Source organism: Lonchura striata, chromosome 9 (assembly GCF_050655825.1).
Source record: "Lonchura striata isolate lonStrDom1 chromosome 9, ASM5065582v1, whole genome shotgun sequence".
Taxonomy (NCBI): Eukaryota; Metazoa; Chordata; class Aves; order Passeriformes; family Estrildidae; genus Lonchura; species Lonchura striata.
In genome coordinates this window covers 3,611,961-3,633,078 of record NC_140711.1, presented here as the reverse complement: position 1 = coordinate 3,633,078, position 21,118 = coordinate 3,611,961, and the positions used below count along the sequence as shown (strand labels likewise).

The 21,118-nt window shown below is 42.8% G+C and overlaps 2 protein-coding genes across 3 annotated transcripts; one reads left to right on the top strand and one right to left on the bottom strand.

Annotated features, from left to right (window-relative positions):
• Nucleotides 1–4,097: 4,097 nt before the first annotated feature.
• Nucleotides 4,098–17,941, top strand: LOC110484839 (claudin-15). Of its 2 annotated transcripts, XM_021555777.4 has the most exons (6): nt 4,098–4,326; nt 4,760–5,032; nt 13,006–13,170; nt 13,321–13,402; nt 15,986–16,096; nt 17,390–17,941. In XM_021555777.4, exons 2-6 carry the CDS (start codon nt 4,813–4,815, stop codon nt 17,487–17,489), a joined length of 678 nt encoding a protein of 225 aa, XP_021411452.1. In that variant the 5' UTR covers nt 4,098–4,326; nt 4,760–4,812; the 3' UTR covers nt 17,490–17,941. The 2 variants fall into 2 exon arrangements, with proteins under 2 accessions (XP_021411452.1, XP_021411453.1); XM_021555778.4 differs by lacking the exons at nt 4,098–4,326; nt 4,760–5,032 and adding an exon at nt 8,610–8,938.
• Nucleotides 17,942–19,353: 1,412 nt separating this feature from the next.
• DUSP28 (dual specificity phosphatase 28) lies at nt 19,354–21,118 on the bottom strand. Its single transcript, XM_021555780.3, has 2 exons — nt 20,499–21,118; nt 19,354–19,615 (listed from the first exon to the last, which is right to left on the bottom strand). The coding sequence occupies exons 1-2, from the start codon at nt 20,844–20,846 to the stop codon at nt 19,481–19,483; spliced, it is 483 nt and encodes a 160-aa protein (XP_021411455.1). The 5' UTR covers nt 20,847–21,118; the 3' UTR covers nt 19,354–19,480.

Genomic DNA, 21,118 nt, shown 5'->3' with positions numbered 1-21,118 from the left:
TCCCGCACGCCGCCCCGCCGCCGCTCGGCGCCGCTCGGCAGAGGGCGGGCGCGGCTGCCCGCGGCTGCCCGCGGCTGCCCGCGGCTGCCCGCGGCTGCCCGCGGCTGCCCGCGGCTGCCCGCGGCTGCCCGCGGCTGCCCGCGGCTGCCCGCGGCTGCCCGCGGCTGCCCGCGGCTGCCGGGCCGCTCCGCGCGGCGGGCGGATGGGCGCCCGCGCAGCTCCCGGGCCGCCGCGGGGCTCAGCGGGCAGCGCCGCCGCGCCGGGGCCGCCGTGTGGGGACGCGGTGCCGGCCCTGCCGCCATGATGAGCGTGGCAGCGCTGCGCCCGGGCCAGGGCTGCCGCGATTTCACTGAATCACACAATATGCTGAGTTGGACGGGACCCACAAGGGTTATCGAGTCCAACTACTGGCTCCGCACAGGACCGTCCCTAAGAATCCCACCGTGTACCCCTGAGTGTTGTCCAAGTGCTCCTTGAACTCTGCCAGGCGTGGTTCTGCAGCCACGTCCTTGGGGAGCCTATTCCAGTGCCCAGCCGTCCTCTGAGTGAAGAACCTTCTTCTAATATCCAACCTAGACCTGCTCCGACACAACTCCAGGCCATTGCCTCCTGTCCTGTCGCTGGCCACCACAGCTCCGTGCTGAGCTGTCCCTCCCCATCCCCTCGTGAGGAAGTTGCAATGAGGCCTCCCCTCAGTCTCCTCCAGGCTGGACAGACCAAGTGTAATCAGCCTCTTCTCATCTGGCTTCTCAAGGCTTTTCTCCATCCTTGTGGCCCTCCTGTGGACACTCTTGAATAGCTTAACGTCTTTTTTTTGCATTGTGGTGTCCAAAACTCCCCCAGGACTCGAGGTGAGGCCATCTCTGAGCAGAGCAGACCAGAGCAATCCCAGCCCTGGCCTGATGAACAATCCCACCCCTGATGATGCTGTGCCTGCTGCCCTCCAGGACACAGCTGGCCTTCCTGGTTGCCAGGGCACTGCTGATTCATATTCACTTGCCCCCAGGTCCCTTTCTTCGGCACTGCTTTCCAGGTTCTTGTTCCCCTGTTTGTAGGTACATTAGGGTTGTCCCACCACAGATGCAGAATCCAGCACTTTCCCTTTTTAAACCTCACACAGTTGGTGATGGCCCAGCACTCTGATTTATCAAGGTCTCTCTGCAGGGCTGATTTATTGTACTGTTCTCCAGAAGCCTTATGGAATAAGCAGATCTTGTTTCTTCCTAGGCTGCAGCAGCCCAGGAGGCAAGGTGGAGGCTGGAGCTGCTGCCTCAGCATTGCCTTGCTCCGTGTTTGGCTCCACATCACCTTGCCACACCTCAGCACCTTCTCTCCCTGGGCTCGTCTGCCCTGCCCCACCTCACTTCACCACACCTCACCTCACCCCACCTCACTTCACCCCACCTCACCTCACCTCACCTCATCACAGAGTTGCTCCAGCAAAGGGCTGCTGGATGACCAGATTCCCACCCCACCAGGTCCTTCCAGTCTCTTCCCTGTATCTGTATCAAGAATAGTTTAGCCAGCAGGACCAGGGAAGTGATCATCCCCTGTACTCAGCATGGGTGAAGTCACACCTTGAGTTCTGTGTGCAGGTTTTGGACCCTCACTTTAAAAAGGACATTGAGGTACTGGAGCATGTCCAGCGAAGGGCACCAAGGTTTAGAGGTTTAGAGAGGTTTAGAACACTTGTCTTACGAGGAGTGGCTGAGGGAGCTGGGGTTGTTCAGTCTCCAGGAGCTCAGGGGGGACCTCCTTGCTCTGTACAACTCCCTGGCAGGAGGCTGTAGTGAGATGAGGCCAGTCTCTTCTGCCACGTCTGCAGTGAGAGGACCAGAGGAAATGGCTTTAAGCTGGGGTGGGAGAATCAGATAAAATATTAGAAATACATTTTTCCCTGTTCAGGAGGTCAGGCATCAGAACAGGTTGCCAGGGAGCTGGTGGAGTCCCCACCCTGGAGGCGCTCAACAGGCGTCTCCGCCTGGGGCTGGGCGCTGTGGTTGAGTGGCTGAGGGGCGCAGTGGCAGCAGGCGGATGGCTGGGGCGGATGATGTGGGAGGTCTCTTCCAGCCCTGGTGATTCTGTGATTCTGGAGTTACCCACACAGGCCTCAGCAGGTGCTACAGTTGCCCCTGTGGTGCCCTTGCTGCCAGCCAGGGCTCCTGCTCTCTGGCACTGTGCTGCTCTTCCCAGCACCATCTCCATGCCGGCAAAGCTCTGCAGGGCTGGAGAGCTGTGTTAGCAGAGAACACCACCAGCCTTCTGAAACTAAATGGGAAAAGAAGACAGGTGTTTGCTTGGAAAGCAGCTTGGAAGTCTGGAGAAGTTTGCGCGCACCTTCCAGGTTGCCTGTTTTGCCATGGACATATTCAGGGGACAGCAAAGCCACCTACATGATGCCAGACACACCTGGGCTACCAGACAGAATGCAGAGCTGCCAAAATCCAGCAGCAGGATAAACAGTGATTTATCTCAAGGGTGCACGTGGAGGACAAGAGGCAGCAGTCACATATTGCAGCAGGAAAAGTTCTGCAGGGTGAGAGGAACACGCTCTACATGAGAGTGTTATGCAAATTCCAGCTCTGGAAACCCCTCTGTTGTGATGGGATAAGGCTTGGGTGACCTGACCCAACACTGAAACTCTGCTTCAGTGGGAGGTTGGTATCCATGTGGCCCCAAGTTATTTTGTAGTTAATTGTGTGAAGGCAAAGTTAATAGCAAGATGAGAGTTATCTGCATATTATAATTGCAAGTGGCTATAAGACTGATTAGTTTATTAAAATATTGTGACAACTTCAGGAGCAAAGTTACAAAGTCATATTCTTGGGAAGTGGTAGGAAATGAATTAACATTATTCCTCTTTTTTTCTCTTTTTTTTTTTCTTCTTCCTAACTAGGAGTGAAAAGAGTTTGCCTTCTCACCCCAAGGTCAGACTCTGACCAGAGAAAACCTCTGTGAGCTATGATGGGAAACTGCTCTAAGTAGTTTAGTACCGTATTGAAATTTGCATTTTATCTCTTTCTGATTGCACTGGTGGCCATGGGTCAGCCTCAGAATTTGCCTGAACTAAGTGATTAGTAGGTTCAAAGACATATATTGCTGATGTTAGAAATGTATATATATGAGTGAAACCAGTGTTATAATCAATGCTCTTCCTCTGTTTTTCTATGTAACAAAATAAAAAATAAGTAAAAGAGGTTTTTAACTTTGCATTTTAGATACTTGTACCACTCACTTTTGCTTCCAAACACCTATCAGGAGTAATTTGTTTATTTAAGTGACTTAAATATTTTTCTTTGCTAACCTTTCCTGCGCTGTGTTCAAACTGTACATTTTGGCTGTGCTGCTTTTAATGTTTTACAGTGATCCTTTTTGCTCCCTCAGGGTTTGTTTTTATCACATTACAGCTCTTATTTGCATATAGCCCATATGCGTACTTTGTGAGGGAAGATGCTCTGGACTTTGTGTATTCATTCCTTTTTGGTTTATTGTCATTCTCATTTAGACAGTTACAATGCATATTTGCTATCAGCTGTGCATCACCTCAAACTTATAAACATGACACTGTGTGACAGCTGGCACAATCAGGTCCTGTAGGGTAGGGTGTCCATGGGGTGGGCTGAAAGAGGATGGATGTGCTCTTGGAATAAAGTATTATCTGGACAGTCATATGGGGTTTGTGTGGTAGAAACAGGGTCAAGAAGGGGTGATGAGGGTGGCTCCTTGAGACAGAGGAAGGCAAAGAGAGGAGGAAGTGCAGCAGCAAAGTGGCTGCAGAGCTGTCCCAGGCTGCCAGACCTCCTTTGGCTGTGAGCCCGGGAAGGCTGTCCTGCCTCGGGCCATGGCTGCAGACACAAACAGGTTGGTTTGTTAATGTCATCCACTGGACAGATGTGTGATTTATTGCACTGCTCTTCTTCAGGATATTCATATTTCTTCTTTAGGATGCATCCTAAAACAAATGCATAAAAAATTTCAGGTAAACCAGCCATTGTGGAAGTTGTAGCAATGTTACTGCAGTCTTTTGCACTCTGATGGTGCTTGGGCAACTCAGTGGCCCTGACAAAGCAGATTATATGTGAGGTTGAGCTGAGTATATTTGGTACTAATTTCCACAATTTCCTGGTAATTTTCCCTTTCGACATGCCAGATCTTTGTGCAACAGTTGGACAGAGCTTTGGCCCTGGGTCCTTGATTTTTAGAATGGGACAAAGGTCCTAAAGAGTACAAAACTTTTGTTTGGGTGATCAAATTGGTCATCACAAAGTGCTGACACTAGTATCTTGCAGGAAGGTAGAGAAAACGGATTAGAAACATACCATAAACGTGAGTATCACAACTTATCTTGCTTAAAATTTGTATTGGTAGATATTGTAATTGGGAGATTAATAATTTACTAAAACACTTGATAGTTTTCATTTTTAAATGAATTTTGAATTAGCAAACAAGTAACAAGTGGATGAAACATTGCAAATTAAAATTAGAGAATTCTTTGGTTGTCTCCTGTGGTTTTGCTCCGTTTGCATTTTTTTTTGTGGTAAATGTGTACAATAATAGAAGTTTTCCTAAGAAAAATAATGTATAGAATATTCAGTTATTTTAGTTACTTAATGGGATTTACATTACATTACATTTACAGTTACAGTTCCCTTGTGTGATACATTATTTTGAAGGTAGGCATCTTATGGCTGTTTTTGCAAAGGCCAGGCTTGTGTAAAGGTAACTCCATACACTGTGTGTGTCTGAACTGTTTCAACAGGTTTCTAATACCAGAAATTTCGGGGAACATCTTTGAAGGAAACTTCTGTCGCAATGGCATCATCCTGTCTACAGATTTGTGCGTTGCTGCTGGCTTTAGCAGGATTCACTACATTACTTGTTACTACCATGTCCAGCAGATGGAAGGTTTTGGACACCACAACAGAGCTGGTTACTGCAGACTGGGTTTCTGAAGGTCTTTGGATGGACTGTACAGCAACTGCTTTTGGATCAGTACAGTGCAAGAAATTTCTCTACATGCTGAGTTCAGACCGTAAGTGAGCTCTGTGGTCATGGCAGATGTTTGTAAAATCCAAGGATGGGGTTTTATTCCTTCTTTCTGGACAGTGTGTTAGCAGGCTGGGGGGCACAGAGTATCCCAGAGGGCACTGCAGTGCTCTGTGCTTTATTTCCACTTGCCTTCTTCTCCATCAGTGTCTCTCACTGAATTAAAGTAACTTCCAGCTTTCAATTTTGTTTCTCAGTGTGGTGTGGCTTGCCCTATGTCACAAAAGAATGAGAAGGGTTAGGACAAGACAAAATCCCTGTCTCTGGTATGATGACATGCCAGAAAAAGGATTGCAGCCAAAATTCAGCCTAAGGATTGCAGGGGTGTATATGCTTTAGGTGTCACCTGTGTCCCTGCATCTTTGTGCTGGGATATCAGGGAGCAGCCACACACTGGAGGTGTCAGAACAGCCCAGTATGGGCTGTATGTCCAGTATGGCCAAATCCTGTAGTGGTTGCAGACAGCTTAAATGGCCACCATGAAACCAGTGTTTCACCCTGCAGTTCAGCTCAGTCACTGCTGTGGCTTTGCTGCCCTCTCTGGTGTGTTGACATAGGGGTATGGGTGATATACAGTAAATCTGAGAATTTTTAAAAAAACAGTTTTGAAAGAAATAGCAGCTTTTCACTCAGCCTAATTCTTCAATACAAGCAGATCATAGTTCTGTGACCACTGGTGTTTGTGCTTTGGTGTGAGACAGGAATTATTAGATATTCCAGAACTGGTTTGATACTTTGTGCTAAACCTGTGTATCTGGGTATTTTTTATGGAATTTCTCAGAGGTGGTGAGTTTAGACTAAAATACATCTGTGCAATGGATGCTTCTGTGTTTTCGAGGGTTGACCATGCTAGCAGGGTAGTTACCTGCAGCTAGAAAGAGAAGAAATGTCTCAGTAGGTGCTGGAAAGTATTTGTTTGAATTATTCTGGATTTTAGAAATACCTCTAAACACTATCTTTATGGTAAAGGACTGGGAAGGACTGACATTGAAGTTCTTTCCTCAGCAAACTGAGTATAGAAACAGTAACACTGAAGCCTTTGGAAATGGTACTTTGTTAAGCTTTCTGACTTAAACAGAACCTTGCATTTATTATTTTACAACCTTCAGTTTTGTGTAGTCACTTTATGAGTGATGTTAATATCTTTTCTTTAAGTCTTCCGTGCTTTATAGGTTCCTGATTGCTGTCATTGCTATTTGTCTGGACTTTTCCAGCAGTTTTATTCTGAATGTGCACTGCTTGAACCTTAAAAATATCACAAGTCACAGACTATGAACCTTGTTTTTCGTGTCTCAGGTGTGGACTTCCCTGGAGTCAGAGCTGCCTAACTGTAAGGCAGACCTCTAAAGGGTAAGAGTTTAACTCTCAAGATGCAGCATGTTCATGGTTCTTCTGCAGGCCCCTCACTTTGGTGGCCTCATCTGCCTTCCTAATGAGGAGGCCAGTTTAAAAGTATCAGCATCCCATAATGAGGCCAGAGTTTGTAGCCTCAAAAAGAGGCTAACCACATGCTTCCAAGGATTTAAAAAACATTGCTCATTGCATCAGAGGCAATGTCAGCTTTTCACATCATCCTGGTACCTGTTCAGCCCCTCTCCAGAGTCTCCTCTGTGTAGGTACCAGGATGCTTTATATTTCTGGAATTCAGAATGATGAGATGGGACCAACAATGACAGCATTTGGTTCAACTGACTGGGTTAGAGCAAACCCAAAGGAAAGCTCCCAGTATGTGGAAGGTGCTGATGTGAAGCTGGCCACACCAACTCTTAGGCTCTTAGCCGTGCTGGCTGTTATGCCCATTGCCCGACAAGCCACAGTTTACAAAATATAGTGAAGAACAGCCTTATGTTCTTTAACACATGGGAGAGTGATTTCCTGAGGGGAATTATTAAAATGCCTGGTGCTGTGTAGGAAAACTCATGCACTTCAGGTCTGCAGTTTAATATTTTCTGTTTATGTATGTGCTTTATGACTGCCTGTTGAAATACATTTCTTAACTAAGAAGAGATTTTAAAAAAATTACACGCTTCATTTTTGATTTCTATCCTTGGCAGCAGTATAACAGCTGTGGACACTTGATTCAAGGGCCCAACTGTCTCAAAGTGCTGCTAGCAGAAGTGATTGCTGAGATCACCAGCACAGCACCAGTGTATAGGTAAATTGGCTGGAAACTCTTTACAGGGCTTTTAATGAAATGCAGATACTCCAGAATACTGGTACAAGGTGTTCATTTTACTATGCCATCCTTTTTCAAGTTGCAGTGACTAAGCAGAAGGAGGGAATTCTGTAAGTCTCCTGAGATCAATTCCTACCACACAGTATCTGGTTTCCTTAAAAGATTGCAAGTTTAGAGCTGCACAGGATCACAGTGCCAAATCTGGTCTTGTTTAAATCAATGGCAATGACCCTAGTGACTGCCATGGGAGCCAAAATGTCCTTGTGGCACTATAATACCCTTTGGCAGTTGAACCTCATCTCAAAGTGGCAGTGAATTTTGATGAAAAACAACAAATACCTGTTAGGGATGAGTTGTAGCTCTCTCAAAGGCTAATTATTCTGGTAGTGTTTACATAAATGCTGTGGAACTGTTACCATATTGCATCATAGCAGAATTATTTTATGAAGAAACTGACTCCATTTCCTGGAGATAAGAACAGGTTATCACTGAAAAAATGGTTAACCACGTTTGGATCCACAAGTATTCTAAAGTATTAACATGAGTGGGTGATGTGAATTGAGGCTACGATTCTATCTAGCCAAGAGCACAGGTAACTAAACTGAATTTAACATATCCTTTGCCTAGAATAGTTTTTTTTTTAATCCTAAGGTATTCTAACAAACAGATGCAATTTATTGATATATACTATTTTTCTTGTAGCTGTTCTTCTCCATAATTTTATTCCTTTAGAGACAGGTCTGTCACACTAGCTCCTTAATTTCTTTACATTTCAATTCCACGGCATTTCCTTACATTTCTATTGCATTGTTACAATTGGAATACATTGTACAATTGTACAGTGTAAGTGGGATGGTTTTTAAGACTGTATGTGTTTAGCTATAGATCAATAGACAGTAAAATATTAATGGAAACCACTCATCCATAAACTTAACCTTCCTGAAAGAAGCTGGCAATACAGTTGTTATGGATTACTTATGACTATAACTCCAAAAACTGCTAAATTTTCTAGCAGAAGTATAAAGCTTCTGTTCCCAAGTTGTTTTTTGCTTGAATCCTCAAGAAATTATTACGTAAAAGCTTTTTGATTTGATAGCAAAAATAAAAATACAAGCAATCCTAATCTAGTGAAAAATCCAGTTGACTTCTGGAAAACAGATAGAAATAAAGTATTTGGCTATATTATCCCACTTACAAGGTATTTTATAGAAATACTGACTGGACGTTCTAGGCTGAGAAAAAGAATAGGCTCATTTTTCACTTCCTATTAGAAAAAGAATTAATATGGTCACTTTTTTACACACTAATATCTTTATCATGAACTGCTCCCACTTCTTATTGTCATGCCCAGTAAGCCTTATCTATGGGGAAAGAGCAAAGAGCAAAGGTAGACTCATTTTGGAACGAAACTCAGAGATAAAACAGCAAGGAGGCTTCTGAAAGGCTTCACTTGATTGTAATCTAATTATAAGGATACTTAACTGTTACTACTCACAAGTATGACTGCTACATTGGAAATTGTTGGCTTTCTTTTGTGCTTGGGTGGGTTGGCAGTTATTGGAGCTACTTTGCCAAATAATTACTGGAAAGTTTCCAGTATACATGGTTCTGTGATCACAACATCCACGCTGTTTGAAAACCTGTGGAAGAGCTGTGCAGAAGACAGCACTGGAGTATCCAACTGCAGGGATTTTGACTCTATGCTTGCATTGCCTGGTAGGTGACTTTGGGCAGCCTTGTTTATATTGCTTAAAAACTTATAGGCAAAAAGTAGTAAGGCTTTTGTTTTAGTAATCTGGTAATACTGGAAAATAACTGTCCAAGAAGGACTTTGTGGGCTGAAGTAATAAAAATCTCTCAAGCAGCAGAATGTGTCAAGCATGTTAGGAAAGGCTATAAAATAAGGCAAACAAAGCCAGTTGTTCAAGAATTTAACAGGCATTTAAAGTGGGTTGTAATCTCTTCTCTAGCATCTTGTGGGATGTCTTAGTAGGAGATTTTTAAACTATTTATTTATTTAGAATTATTGTATAGACCTTATTTTGCAATACATCATAGCTAATGTACCATATCTGAAGTTTTTAATGTAATAGGAAATACTGGTTTTACCTGAGAAGTGGTAGTGGTTTTTGTGAGTTGACACTGAAAATTTTAGATAATCCAAGAAATACATTATAATACACTATACATATTATAACTTATAGAAGGAGTATATGCTATAAATTAATGTATCATTAGGCTTGTCAACTAATGCTAACTACTGTCAGTTAACTGACAGTAACTAAAGTCTTTTTGGATCTGATCTGCTGGCCCCTGTCCTCTGTATCATTCTTCATCATAACTGTGGTTGTGGTTTATAATTATAACCACATTATAATTGTGGTTGTCCTCAAATGCCCAACTAGGCAGTATTCTGTGGATACTAAGCATTTTTTAGACAGTAAAGCTATTTTTTTATTAATCTTGAATAATTCAGTATGTAGATACTTACTCAGAATAAAAATGCCTTCCTTCTAGCTGAATTTGCCCTAGGAGGTGGCTAAACTAAATAGGTAGGAGGATACTCCCAATCTGAAGAATGTGTTATATAGGATTAAGTGGGAATGAGGTGTTAAATTCACTTTCTCCCTCAATCTGAAGTAAAGGCTTCTGATTAACAACTTTAACATTTGCATAACAATTCTCTGAAATGGTGTCCAGTATTTAAAGAACAATATGTTAATCTGTCATTCTTCTCTAACAATTGCTTTTAGTGTGTGTGTGTGTGTGTGTCTGAAGAGGATCATAACCCCATTTAAACATTTTAGCCTCAGTAACAGCAGGATCATTCCATCAGGCATTATCCTCTGCAGAGCACTTCTGTCAGTGTGCACCAGCACTGCTGGCTTAGTAGTTGGACTTGATCTGAGAGATCTTTGCCAGCCTTAATGATTCTGTGATTTTATTTGGTTCTTGTAAAAACCACTCCAAGGCTGGTTTGTAGCTCACTGCCACTGACTCCAGGCAGCATCTTGTCATTGATGTGTTTACACGGGGTGCTGCCTCTGAGAGTATGAGCAGATTTGGGCCATGGGCCCACAGGAGATCAGCATCTGGAGGAAAAGGTGGGTTTGAAAGAACCTGGTGGGGGTCAGAAAAGAGCACCAGGAGTGTTAAAGCAAACAGAACCGAAGACAAGCAACAGCAGGGCTCAACAACATGGAGTTAGCAGGAAGGAGAAAAGTGGGGCCAGAAAGTAAATGACTGGAACAGGCTCTGAAATGAATTTGTTAAGATTATCTTTGATCTGTTACAGAGGAGATCAGTCCTGCAGTTGAGAATAGGGTAGTATAGTCAAGGGGTAAAGATGGGGGAAGCAGAAGGGAAAAACAGCTTGCAAAATTGAAGATAAAACGTTTTTAGAAAGGAAAGATGAAAAACAAAAGTCAGAAGACAATGGATGGTATAACAGTTGAAAGGACAGATGGGCAAAGCAGGAAAAAGGAGGAAAATGGGTTTGGCAACAAGGGCTCAGCAGACAGTGGGACTTCTGAGAAACATCCATAGTGCTTGCAGATATCAACCAAGGTAGATTAAAAATTACCAGGTCAGTTTAGGCGTGTTTCAAATTCCGGTTTAGAAACTTGGCTGAAACTGCTGCCATGATGCCAGGGACTGGAGGGAGGGCAAAAAGATAAAACAAAAGTGTCTTTGTTACCTCTCATCAGAAGGACAATGAAGATTTTCCTCGAAAGTTTCCTTATTGGCAACTGAGCTATATGGAATACTTCTGGGTTTTGCTTTATGTATGGGAAAAGTCTGACTTGGTTGCTTTTGAGTTCACTAAACCACTACTCTAAATGACAAATATTTGAAATGAGGAGCTTTTAAATGCAATATTGCACAAGACTGAAACAATGACTGGCTACTCCATATAGCACTGTCTGTCTAGTCACAACTAAGTCAAACATTTAATATAAGTAGTTGCCAAAGCTTTGTAAACTCCCTTTTTTTTTGTTGTGTTTTTTTTTTTCTTTCCTCTTCTTTTTAAAGTTCCATATTTTTTTTTTCCAGTGACAAGATTTGGGGATAATTTCTTACAATTGGTGTGGACTAATAAAATGCACTGACTTTTTATCTTGTTAAATAAGCTAAGTTTAAAATAAAAATTTGAGTTTTCTAAATTGTGAACTAAGATCCTCAGTTAAAGCTGTTGAGATTATGGTGTTGTAGTACATTTGTATGAAATCCCTTTCCCATTGGATTGCAAGCAAGGGTATGCTTATGTGTCCTGGAAAGATATGGGGAGTCCATCTAACACTGCAGGAGATCCCAGGACCTGAAATGTGAGTTGTTGGACCCTGCTGGGTGATTGCCACAGTGAAAGATCCCAAATCTGAAAGCAATGTTGTTGAGTACTTACCTTTACAGTATCTTCTGCAGGCAAAAACCTTGAACTGTTAGTGGTATTTTGAGGGGTATTTCCACTTTTACCGCTGTCTTCATTTTTTCTATTAAAGTTTTAAAATTAGTGCTTAACAAAGCGTTAACTCCTCAAATGATTTTAGCCTTTAATTCTGTATATTTATCTCATGAATTCTTATTGCTATCTTTGGTAACTCTTAAGTTTGTAGGACCAGTCCTCTTAAGCCACATTAGGCTGAGTTGGAATGTGAGCATCACTTTGCCTCCTGTCTCTCTGTCTGGTTTTTGTTGTCTGGAGAGTTACAGCCCACTCCAGCACAGAACTAGACAGAAGGTTATTGTGGAGGATGTGGAGGTGGTCAGGGAGCAAGAGCTTGAATGCTGGCATCACTGATGTGAGTGTCCAGTTGGAATCAGGTCTGACCCTTCTGACATATCATAGAAACTGTAGAGTCAAAAAATCATTTAGGTTGGAAGAGAACTTAATCAAGTTAACCAAGTTAGCAGTTGTGACCCTGCCAGGTTGTGATGTTTGGCATGCTTCTCTCACAACAAAGGTGCCAAAATGCCATTTGACCTGGAGCCTGCCAAATGCAGGCTGCCATTTTAAAGGAGCCCCAAATCCCCACATGACCTTCTTTCTTAGGCTGATTAATAATCTAGTCCTGGTTTTTGTGCAATTGATACCTTGATGTGAAGACCAGGAGCTTAAAGGATGCAGATTTGCCAGCATACCAGATTCTCTAACGTGCCCACAGCAGCTGTAACCTCTCCACAGGAGAATGTCCCAGGGAAGAGTGCTGCAGCTCTCAGACACGCTCACTCCTGTTTGTTACACTGAGTTTGAAGTGCACTGCTAACTTGAGCACCATTCTTTCCCGTCTCTCCCTCGAAGCAGCAAAGCTGGCACCTTTCTCCAGTTCCTCAGTAGTGCCAGAGCCTTGCACACCTTGACTATCACCTGCATTTCAGACGTGTCCTGTGCGCTCAGCTGTACATGTGTCAGGAATTCAGAAGGACTTGTGAGTAGGAGGTTTCTTCCTGCTCCTGCAAATGACCATGTATACCACTAGGCAGTTTCACAGGAATGTAAGGGATGAGTGGCTTGGTGTCGTTTTTCAGGATTTACTAAAGACACAAGAAGATTTACTGAGCTTATAAGTGTAGGCATAGTTCAACTCTCAAAACTGTTTGACTTGAAGGCTAAACACACTTGGGTTTTGAGGCTTCTCTGAACCATATGACAAAGTTGGACAAGATTCACTCATTACTGCACCTGTTAATTATGTCACTTCTTCTAATCACTTTTATTTCTTTCAGCACAAGATTAATGTAATTTCTGTATAGATCCTCATTTGTTTTCTCTTTTTCTGACTTAGCTCACATTCAGGCATGCCGTGCCCTGATGATCACTTCCATCCTTTTGGGATTCTTAGCTGCAGTACTCTCACTGCTTGGTATGAAGTGCACAAACATTGGGTTGAGTGATGAAGAAGGAAAAATGAAGTTTACTGTCACAGGAGGATTTCTTTTTATTTTAGGAGGTAATATCAAGGCTGAAATGAGAGCACTATTGATATTTTGTATGGCTTTCACAGCCAGACTAAATGAAATAAATTTATTTTTGGTTTAAATCTGTTACAGCCATTAAAGGAATAATTCACCTGTGTTCTTCTCTAAACTTCTTCTGGTAGGTCTCTGCTCCATGGTGGCTATTTCTTGGTATGCTGCAATGGTAACTGCTCAATTTTTTAACCAACTGTACGCTGGAACCAAGTAAGTTAATTTATCTTGTCATACCAAACTCCATTGTGTGTTAGCTGCACTAACCTCAGCTGCTCCAGAGTTTCAGAACCTGGATGGATCCCATTATCCAGTCCTACAGGAGTGAAAAATTGTATTCAGGGAATCTTTTCACCTCAGAGATGTTGGTGGGGAGGGAGGAGAGTTTTTTCTGGAAGAGTTAGTGAATGTGTGAGTAATACCAATCCCCATCTGAGGGGGTTTTGTACTGTGTATTTTCTTGAGAGACTAAACTAATGTGTATCTCAATGTTATGAAGAAGAAAAGGCAAAATTCCTAATCTGCTTTGGCATTTAGACCAAAAGAGGTACAAAACTCAAGTTCTGAATAAATAAAGTACCTCAGATGTACATGCAGGGGAAAATCATGTGGAAAGCAGCTCGAGGTTTGTACTAATGACCTGCAGAGAAATCTGCTGCCTTTCTTATACATGTCTATATATTAACAGCTCAGTTTGCCTTATGAGTTAAAATGACACAAAATCTCTGGGATTACCAGCTAGTGCAGTTGCATACAAACAAGTTTTGAGGTATAAAAGCCCTTACTCTTTGTCTGATATAAAAGTAACAGTTGTCAAAACCAAATGGCATCTTATGGCACCTTATCTAGTTGTCCTGTTTGGGAATGAGGAACAAGGGTAGAGGTGACTGCTCCTTTCCTTCAGAGAGGGGGAAAATGAGAGGGAAACATATTGCCTGTGTAATACGAGACATCTATAATATACTTCTACCAAGTATATAAATCATAGATCAGTAATCTATAAATTGCTAGTTGCTAGGCTCGTATTTGAAGTGTTTTGTAAAGTTCCCACCCAGGAATCAGTTCAAGGAAGTCAGAGGTGAAGTGCTTTGTGATAAATCAAAGTACTTTAAGCAATTGCTTCTGTTGTTTGTCAGTTTTCCCTGCGTTTTCAATGAAGTGCTTAGAAAAAAATTGTATTTGTGCAGTTACTTTTTGTTGCTTTATATCCCCTTGAGAGACGTATATGAAGGGTAATAAATGCATTAGAGAACTGAAACAACCGTTGATAAGGAATTTCGGTTAGTTGGATAGTTGGTGTGTTTGATAGTTACCTGCTATAGCTTTGGGGCTTCAACATCAGTAAGTGAATTGCCTGTTAATCAGTTACCAGATATACATTCAGTAGCTAAAGAAATCTTTTTTTTTTTTCTTTAATATCTAAACTTCATATTTCAGCTATTGATTCACTGAGCAGTTCTTGATGAATGAAATTTGATCATTGGTAAAGCTGGACATGCAGTCTGTGAGACAAATTTAAATTAAATTGTATAGCAGTATTGATCTTCAGTCTTAAGAGACTGGCAAATCTGGTTTTTCAGATTGTATTTTTTGGTCTAATTTTCAGCAAATTAGTGCAGTTGACCTCTGCTAATTCTTAGAGGAGTTTCTCCTACACCTCTGAAGATAAACAAAGTTCTGCAGTTCTCCTATATACTTTGCTTTGGTGTGACATCTACAGCATTATTGTCTGTAGGTGACTGGTGAGCAGAAATGATTGCAGGCACTGGGCAATGTGCAATTTGTACTGCTGGGTTAGTTTGATAATGACTCTCTGCTTGTTCCATGTTTGGAAGTACCTAAAGCAGTGGAGACCTTGTGGCTCCCACGTGCGATGAGATATGGAGAGCTGTGCAAACCCTTGAAAGCCTCCTGTTAGCAATGAATTCCAGAGTCAGAACCTTTGACAATTAAATAGTTGTGTTTCCAAGTGGAAAGAAAACACAAATCTCTGGTTCCATGGTACCTTCAATGCAGTCCATGACACTCATTTTACTCTTACATTGGGTATCTCAGATAGAGATGTACAGGTGGATTGTGGATGTAGTTTTTGTCTGATCATGAAAATTTATTTTCCTCTTTTTATGAAACACCTGCCAGACTTTTCCAGACTCAGTTGTGTCTAATCTTTGGGACAAATTCATTATCAATTAATTTCTTGGACCGAACTAGGGGGTTTCCTGAAAGGTATGGTTTTGGACAGTAAAATAGGGAACTATTTTTCAGCCTGAGACATTCATAAATACCTTTCAGCCATACAACCACAGAGGGTGCTAAATATCCTTTAGGATATCTAAGTTTGGAAACAAGCCCTATACAACCAGCTACTTTTAAGTCACCTAGTGTTGTGTCCATAGAAAACTGATGTCTGTGGTCAGCCTTTTCTCAGCATATACAGTAAGATCTGAATCATTCAGTTTCACAAAATCATTTCAGTGACACAACCAATCAAAGGGCAAAATAAGTGTTGTGGATTGCACATTGTCATAATTATTTATTATCAACAATTTGTCAAATATACACAATTACTTATTGCTACTTATCTTTTTGTTGCTTAGCACTCTCTGTACTGTCACTAATTTGGCAGAGCAGCTCTATACAAATAAGAGTTTTACTGAGCAGACACAAAGCCAGATCTGTTCTCTGTTAATTGCTGAAGTGCCTTTCAGTTAGCTGATTTCTATGCAGATTAGAATTTGTTTGCACAGCTTTGTGGTCTTGTTATAAGTTGCTTCCATAAAATCTTTCATGTTTCAGGTATGAACTAGGAGAAGGTCTGTACTTAGGCTGGTCTGGATCTGTCCTTTATATACTGGGTGGGATCTTACTGACCTGTTCATGCAGAGCGAAGGAAAACCAAAATTACAGGTAATCTTGGATTTCTCAGTTGCAGTAGTAGCTGTCAATCACATACCACTTTATACCTGTGCACTACTCTGTCTCTCTCTCACCCCCTGGTGTAAATATGTATAATTTACAAACAGTGCTACGGCATGTCACAAACTGGGGATGCTGTACCAAACATTTGTACCTCCCAGACAGGGATGCATCACCATCAGCAGTCACCTTTAACTTGTATTTGGCAATTCAGGGCACTGCTGATGGTGAAAATGTGTGGTGAAAGAGCAAACTATCACCAAAAGAAAAGTATATAAAACCCCATAATGTATTATGATCTAGTTTCTCTGCAGTACTTATTGTGAGTAAAATATTCACACACTGTTCAATTTGCAGAAAGTGTAAAGGTGTCTCCCAAAGCACATAGAATTGATCACTAGAAACATGGTTTTTCTCTTGTTCTTTATGGAAATGCCTTGTCACACATCAGATCAGGAAAGGTGAGATTTCTGGCCTCAGTATTTAACCTTCCCTGCTTTTTTGTTTCAGTCTTAAATTTTGACACACAGAAGGCCTCTTTTTGAAGGAGAGAGATGAAACAGGCAGAAATAGCAGAGGTCCATGTCTACCAGAACTCAAATAGCTTGGAGGTTGTACTAGCTAAGCTTGAAAGGGTTATAATATGCAAGGAAGAAGCATATTCACTGTTAATGAATTTAATCTTAGGAAAATTACATCAAAATGTAGTAAGTGAGTGTTCCTCTGGTACTCTATTGCCTAATCTGAAACCATTTCAGTTTTATGGTAATATTTCATCAGCCACATTGGACTTTAGATCTTGCTCACCTTCCTTTGATACAAAGTACCAAATGTCCTGAAATGTCCTGAAAAACAAGTAAAACTGATATATGAAACAGAAGTTCAACATGATGAATGACAGTTGAAGGGGTTGGGTGAAGATATTTCTGTTTTCTTTTTTCATCATCTGGATTCCTGTATTAAAACCTGCAGCTTGAACAAAGGTGCTGAGAGCTTCTGCTTTAGGGCCTTGACTGAAGTGCCTCAAGGAAGAGCACATGTGAGTTAGAAATCCAGAGTGTGGCTGAGGTTATGAGGGATGCTGTGCAGCCCATCAGGGACCCCATCTATTCCCCCTGAGCTACCAGAACAATGAGAACAGGAGGCCTCTAATTTCTGCCCTGTTGTGAAGAGCAGGCTATGGGTGGGTTGGATACAAAGCTAACTGAATAACTTCTAAGTGTCTGAAGCCATGGGCATGTGTCTAATCCCTATTATTTGGTATGATTTTTTCTTGATTTACAGTCCCAAGAAGTATGCATATTCAGCAGCCCAGGCAGCTTCTCAGCCACACATGTACCCCAGGAGCTCTGGGACAGTCATAAGCAACAAGGAATATGTCTGAGCTCCCATCCTGCATCCCTGCAGCCTTCATGGGTTATGAACTCCAATAAAGAGGTGAATTCTTCTTTATTCCAGTTCCAAGCTGCAATCCTATGCCTTAATTTGGAGCAGTACCAGGAGGAGGTATGGCTTTCGATGTACATAGGAATGGTTTTCAGATGTAAATAGCTTTCTACAGAAGATGCTGTGATGTGAAATCCTGTGGCATGAAGGTTTTCTGCCTGCTGAGAAGCGTGGTAAAATTTAACCAGAGTGCAGTATCTGCTGACACTCAAGAGCAATGGTTCCTATTTCAGCTGACTCAAACATGTGGAACTGATAGCTGTAACTGACTGCAAGTTCATATGCCTCACAGTTAGAAATGTGTTTTGTTTTCATTAATGTTTAGCTTCCTTCTTTTGTTTAGCAGCTTAAGCTTTTGACAATAAATAAACTTTGTTCCACAGACTGAAACGGATTTTTTGACAAGTGGAATTCTCTAACAAGGATCTTATGTTATACTGAAATCTTTATTATATATGATAGTCAAGGTTTATAAAAGCTACAACATTTTTTATAGCAAACCTGCTAGAATCACCTTCAAATCTGCAGATGTGCAACAAATTTCTTGTTGGCTGTAATGCAGATACGGAAGATAAACAACACAGAATGAACAAAACACAGCTGGGAGTGGAGAAAGCATCTGGTGTGAAAATGCCTTGTGGTAACTAAGAAAATGATAGCCTAAATTTTCTATTTCTATGGTTTCAGCTTTTAAAATAACATTGCTTTAATTTTGAGCAGTCTTTAACTTTGGGAACTTATACTGCATCTGAATTGTCTAATTCATGTAATTCCCTAGTGGTTTTATTTTCTGTCATTGTTCCATCATTACAATTTTTGCCTTAAACTACTCCACTGCTGGGAGCATATGTTTACCTTGTGTGAGCACTTAGGCAGATGGCAGTGAGTAACTTTACTTTGTATTTATGCTTTCAGCAAGGTGCAATGGAATTTCACCCTGCAGGTTCTCAGGTTCTATAACTTGTCCCTTTTAAATGACAAGTGTGTTCATACAGCTTGACAAAACTCTGTTTTGAATGGCTAATGATAAACACGTAGCAGTCTGATCTGGAAGTTTCATGGCCAGTAGATAATTTCAGAGGGCAACCTGGAAGCAGTCTCAGCAGAGACTAATTTAGCCATGCTGCTGCATGCAGGAACAGCTGACTTGTAAACTGAGACATTAAGGCATGAACTGGGCCCTGTTAGTAAGTAAAGCTAAAAGGAGTGTTGATTACTTCTACACTGCCAGTGTCATCTTCCCTCCACTATCACCTGCAGTTTTTTAAATCATTCCTTTGATGTTTTAGAGAATAATTTCAAAAGCTGAAAAGTCACTGGCCTGCATGGTGGGAGCAGAACTGCTTACCATCACCTGTATATTCTGTCCTCTGGATTTTTAGGTCATTTGTGAAGGTACTTTAGTCTAGTTGAACATAAGGGAAATCACAGAGTAAAAGCATCAGCCATTGCCAGTTTCCCACCAAAGGTTTTGTCAGCTCATTAACGTGAATTATGATCCAGTAGGTGAGAGAGAAATTCAGAATTTCCTTATTTTGGCATCATGTCTTCTAATGGCATCACTGGGAAGTTTAATTAAAAAATAGGAATATAATCCCTGTGGTAACTCCTTCCCTCGTTCAGTACATTGTTACCATACTTAGTGTCATTCAGGGGAAAATAACTGCCGAAGATTCCAGGCCTTTCTGTGGTTTGTTTACAGTCCTTCCAGCCATTTTCTGTTTCTGCTGTTTTTCCCTGCTTATCTGCCCTCTTTCCATGCATTATCAACAGAAATGCTCTGAATGAATTATCAACATAAATGCTCTGAATGAATTTAATGAACCATCAACTCAGTTATGGGGGTAAAGTGTTTTATCTACAGGTGATTTAGGAAGTGATTTTTTCCCCCTTTTTTTAAAAAGTCACTTCACTTTCTTTGAAGTATCTTCACACATCACTATTTTTAAGTTCTTTGCTCAGCAGAGCAGACTGCTTTGCTATCTGCAATTCTTCTTCATATCTCTGCAGCTGAGACCAAAATCCTGCATTCGGTTCTGCTACGGGTCTGGCAGTTTTCACAGCCTAGAGAACAGGAGAGACATAGTAGAAGCAAGGTATTCTGCATTTGTGGGAGTCATGCAAATGAAGTTGGAACTTAAAATTTCAAGAAGATTTACTTTGTTTTGATTTGGCTACAGAGGAACAAACAGCTATTTTGGTGAGCTGACTTCACTCTGTACTTGCCAGGAACTGGCAGGAGGGCCTGGTCACAGAATGGAATCATGGCCAAGACACGAGACAGAGCTGTTGGATTTGCTGGGAATGGGAAAGTCTCTCACCACACACAGTGACACTCCTCGTGGTTAAGACGATAGTGTGAAACTTGGTCACTGTCTGCACACCTCAGTCTAAATTAAGCAAATTGGCTATCTGAAGTGATACACCTACAAATGGGTGAAGACAAAACCCGCAGAGCACAAGGGGTTTGTACTGGAGAGGCTTCCAGGGAAGCTGACGTGCCACTGCTTACAGCAGTACAGCTGTGGCTGATGGCTGGCAGTCCCGGGGCACCCGGCAGGCCTGACAGGACAGGATGCTCCCTGCTGTGTGGAGCAAACCCTGAATAACAGCTCCTGCACCCACTCACTCCATGTCTCCTTCACTTATTGTGACTGTGCAAATGATAGAGAAAATGTTCACTAAGCAACCAGCTTTGTATGTTTGCTACCCGTGCATTTGTATTTATCTTCATCCTAGAAACCCCACACTGAAAACTTATTGGACCAAGCTGGGCCTGAAAAATTTAGAGGGAACTGTTTACTGAAATGCTGAATCTCTGTATAACCGGTGATGGGCAGGAGAAAGCACCAAAATAACTCTGCAATAAGTCATCATTACTCATAAGAAACATTGCATTTCGTCCCCGAAGGAGCTGTAAATACGAATCGGGATGCAGGCGCGTTACCTCGAACGCTTCCTTGAGCGAGAGCTGCCGGTGTCTCATCAGGTAGGCGGTGCAGACGGCAGCGGAGCGGCTGCGGCCGTTCTTGCAGTACACCAGGCACCTGCCGCCGGCCCGCACGGCCTCCTGGATGGCGGCGCCGCAGGGCTCGAACCAGCGGCGCAGGTCCTCGCCCGGCCGGTCCGACACGGGCACGCGCAGCCCGCGGACGCTCCGCAGCGCGGGGAAGGGCTGCTGCCGGCTCACGTTCACGCACAAGGTGACCCCCTCCCGCGCCAGCAGCTCCTCGTCGCACGCCGCCCGGGCCGTGCCCAGGAGCAGCGAGGCCGTGACCGGGCAGAGCTGCAGCATCGGCGGACACGGGGCCGCTGCTCCCGCTGCCGGCACGGCCGCGCCGCCGCCGCGCTCCGCGGAATTTATCCGCTCCCTACCGGCTGGGCCGTGCAGGCTCCGCGCGGGTCCTAGTGCCGGCCGCGTCCCCAGAGCTGGCTTGGAAAGCTGGCAGCACTTTCAGAGCTCACCGCTCACTCGTAAAGCCGCTGGGTTTGTACAGGCGCTACCCCCAGAGCAGCTGCTTACCCGCCGTGCTCTGCACGGGAGTGCTGCTGCTGCTGCTGCCGCTG

What these genes read in the sequence shown, in the direction of transcription:
- LOC110484839 (XM_021555777.4), top strand. Translation starts at nt 4,813, where the DNA reads ATGGCATCATCCTGTCTACAGATTTGTGCGTTGCTGCTGGCTTTAGCA. An exon ending in ATTTCTTTTTATTTTAGGAG is followed by an intron (nt 13,171 to 13,320) that starts GTAATATCAAGG and finishes TTCTTCTGGTAG; the next exon opens with GTCTCTGCTCCATGGTGGCT. An exon ending in CAACTGTACGCTGGAACCAA is followed by an intron (nt 13,403 to 15,985) that starts GTAAGTTAATTT and finishes TTCATGTTTCAG; the next exon opens with GTATGAACTAGGAGAAGGTC.
- DUSP28 (XM_021555780.3), bottom strand. Translation starts at nt 20,846, where the DNA reads ATGCTGCAGCTCTGCCCGGTCACGGCCTCGCTGCTCCTGGGCACGGCC. An exon ending in CGCTCAAGGAAGCGTTCGAG is followed by an intron (nt 19,616 to 20,498) that starts GTAACGCGCCTG and finishes CCTGTTCTCTAG; the next exon opens with GCTGTGAAAACTGCCAGACC.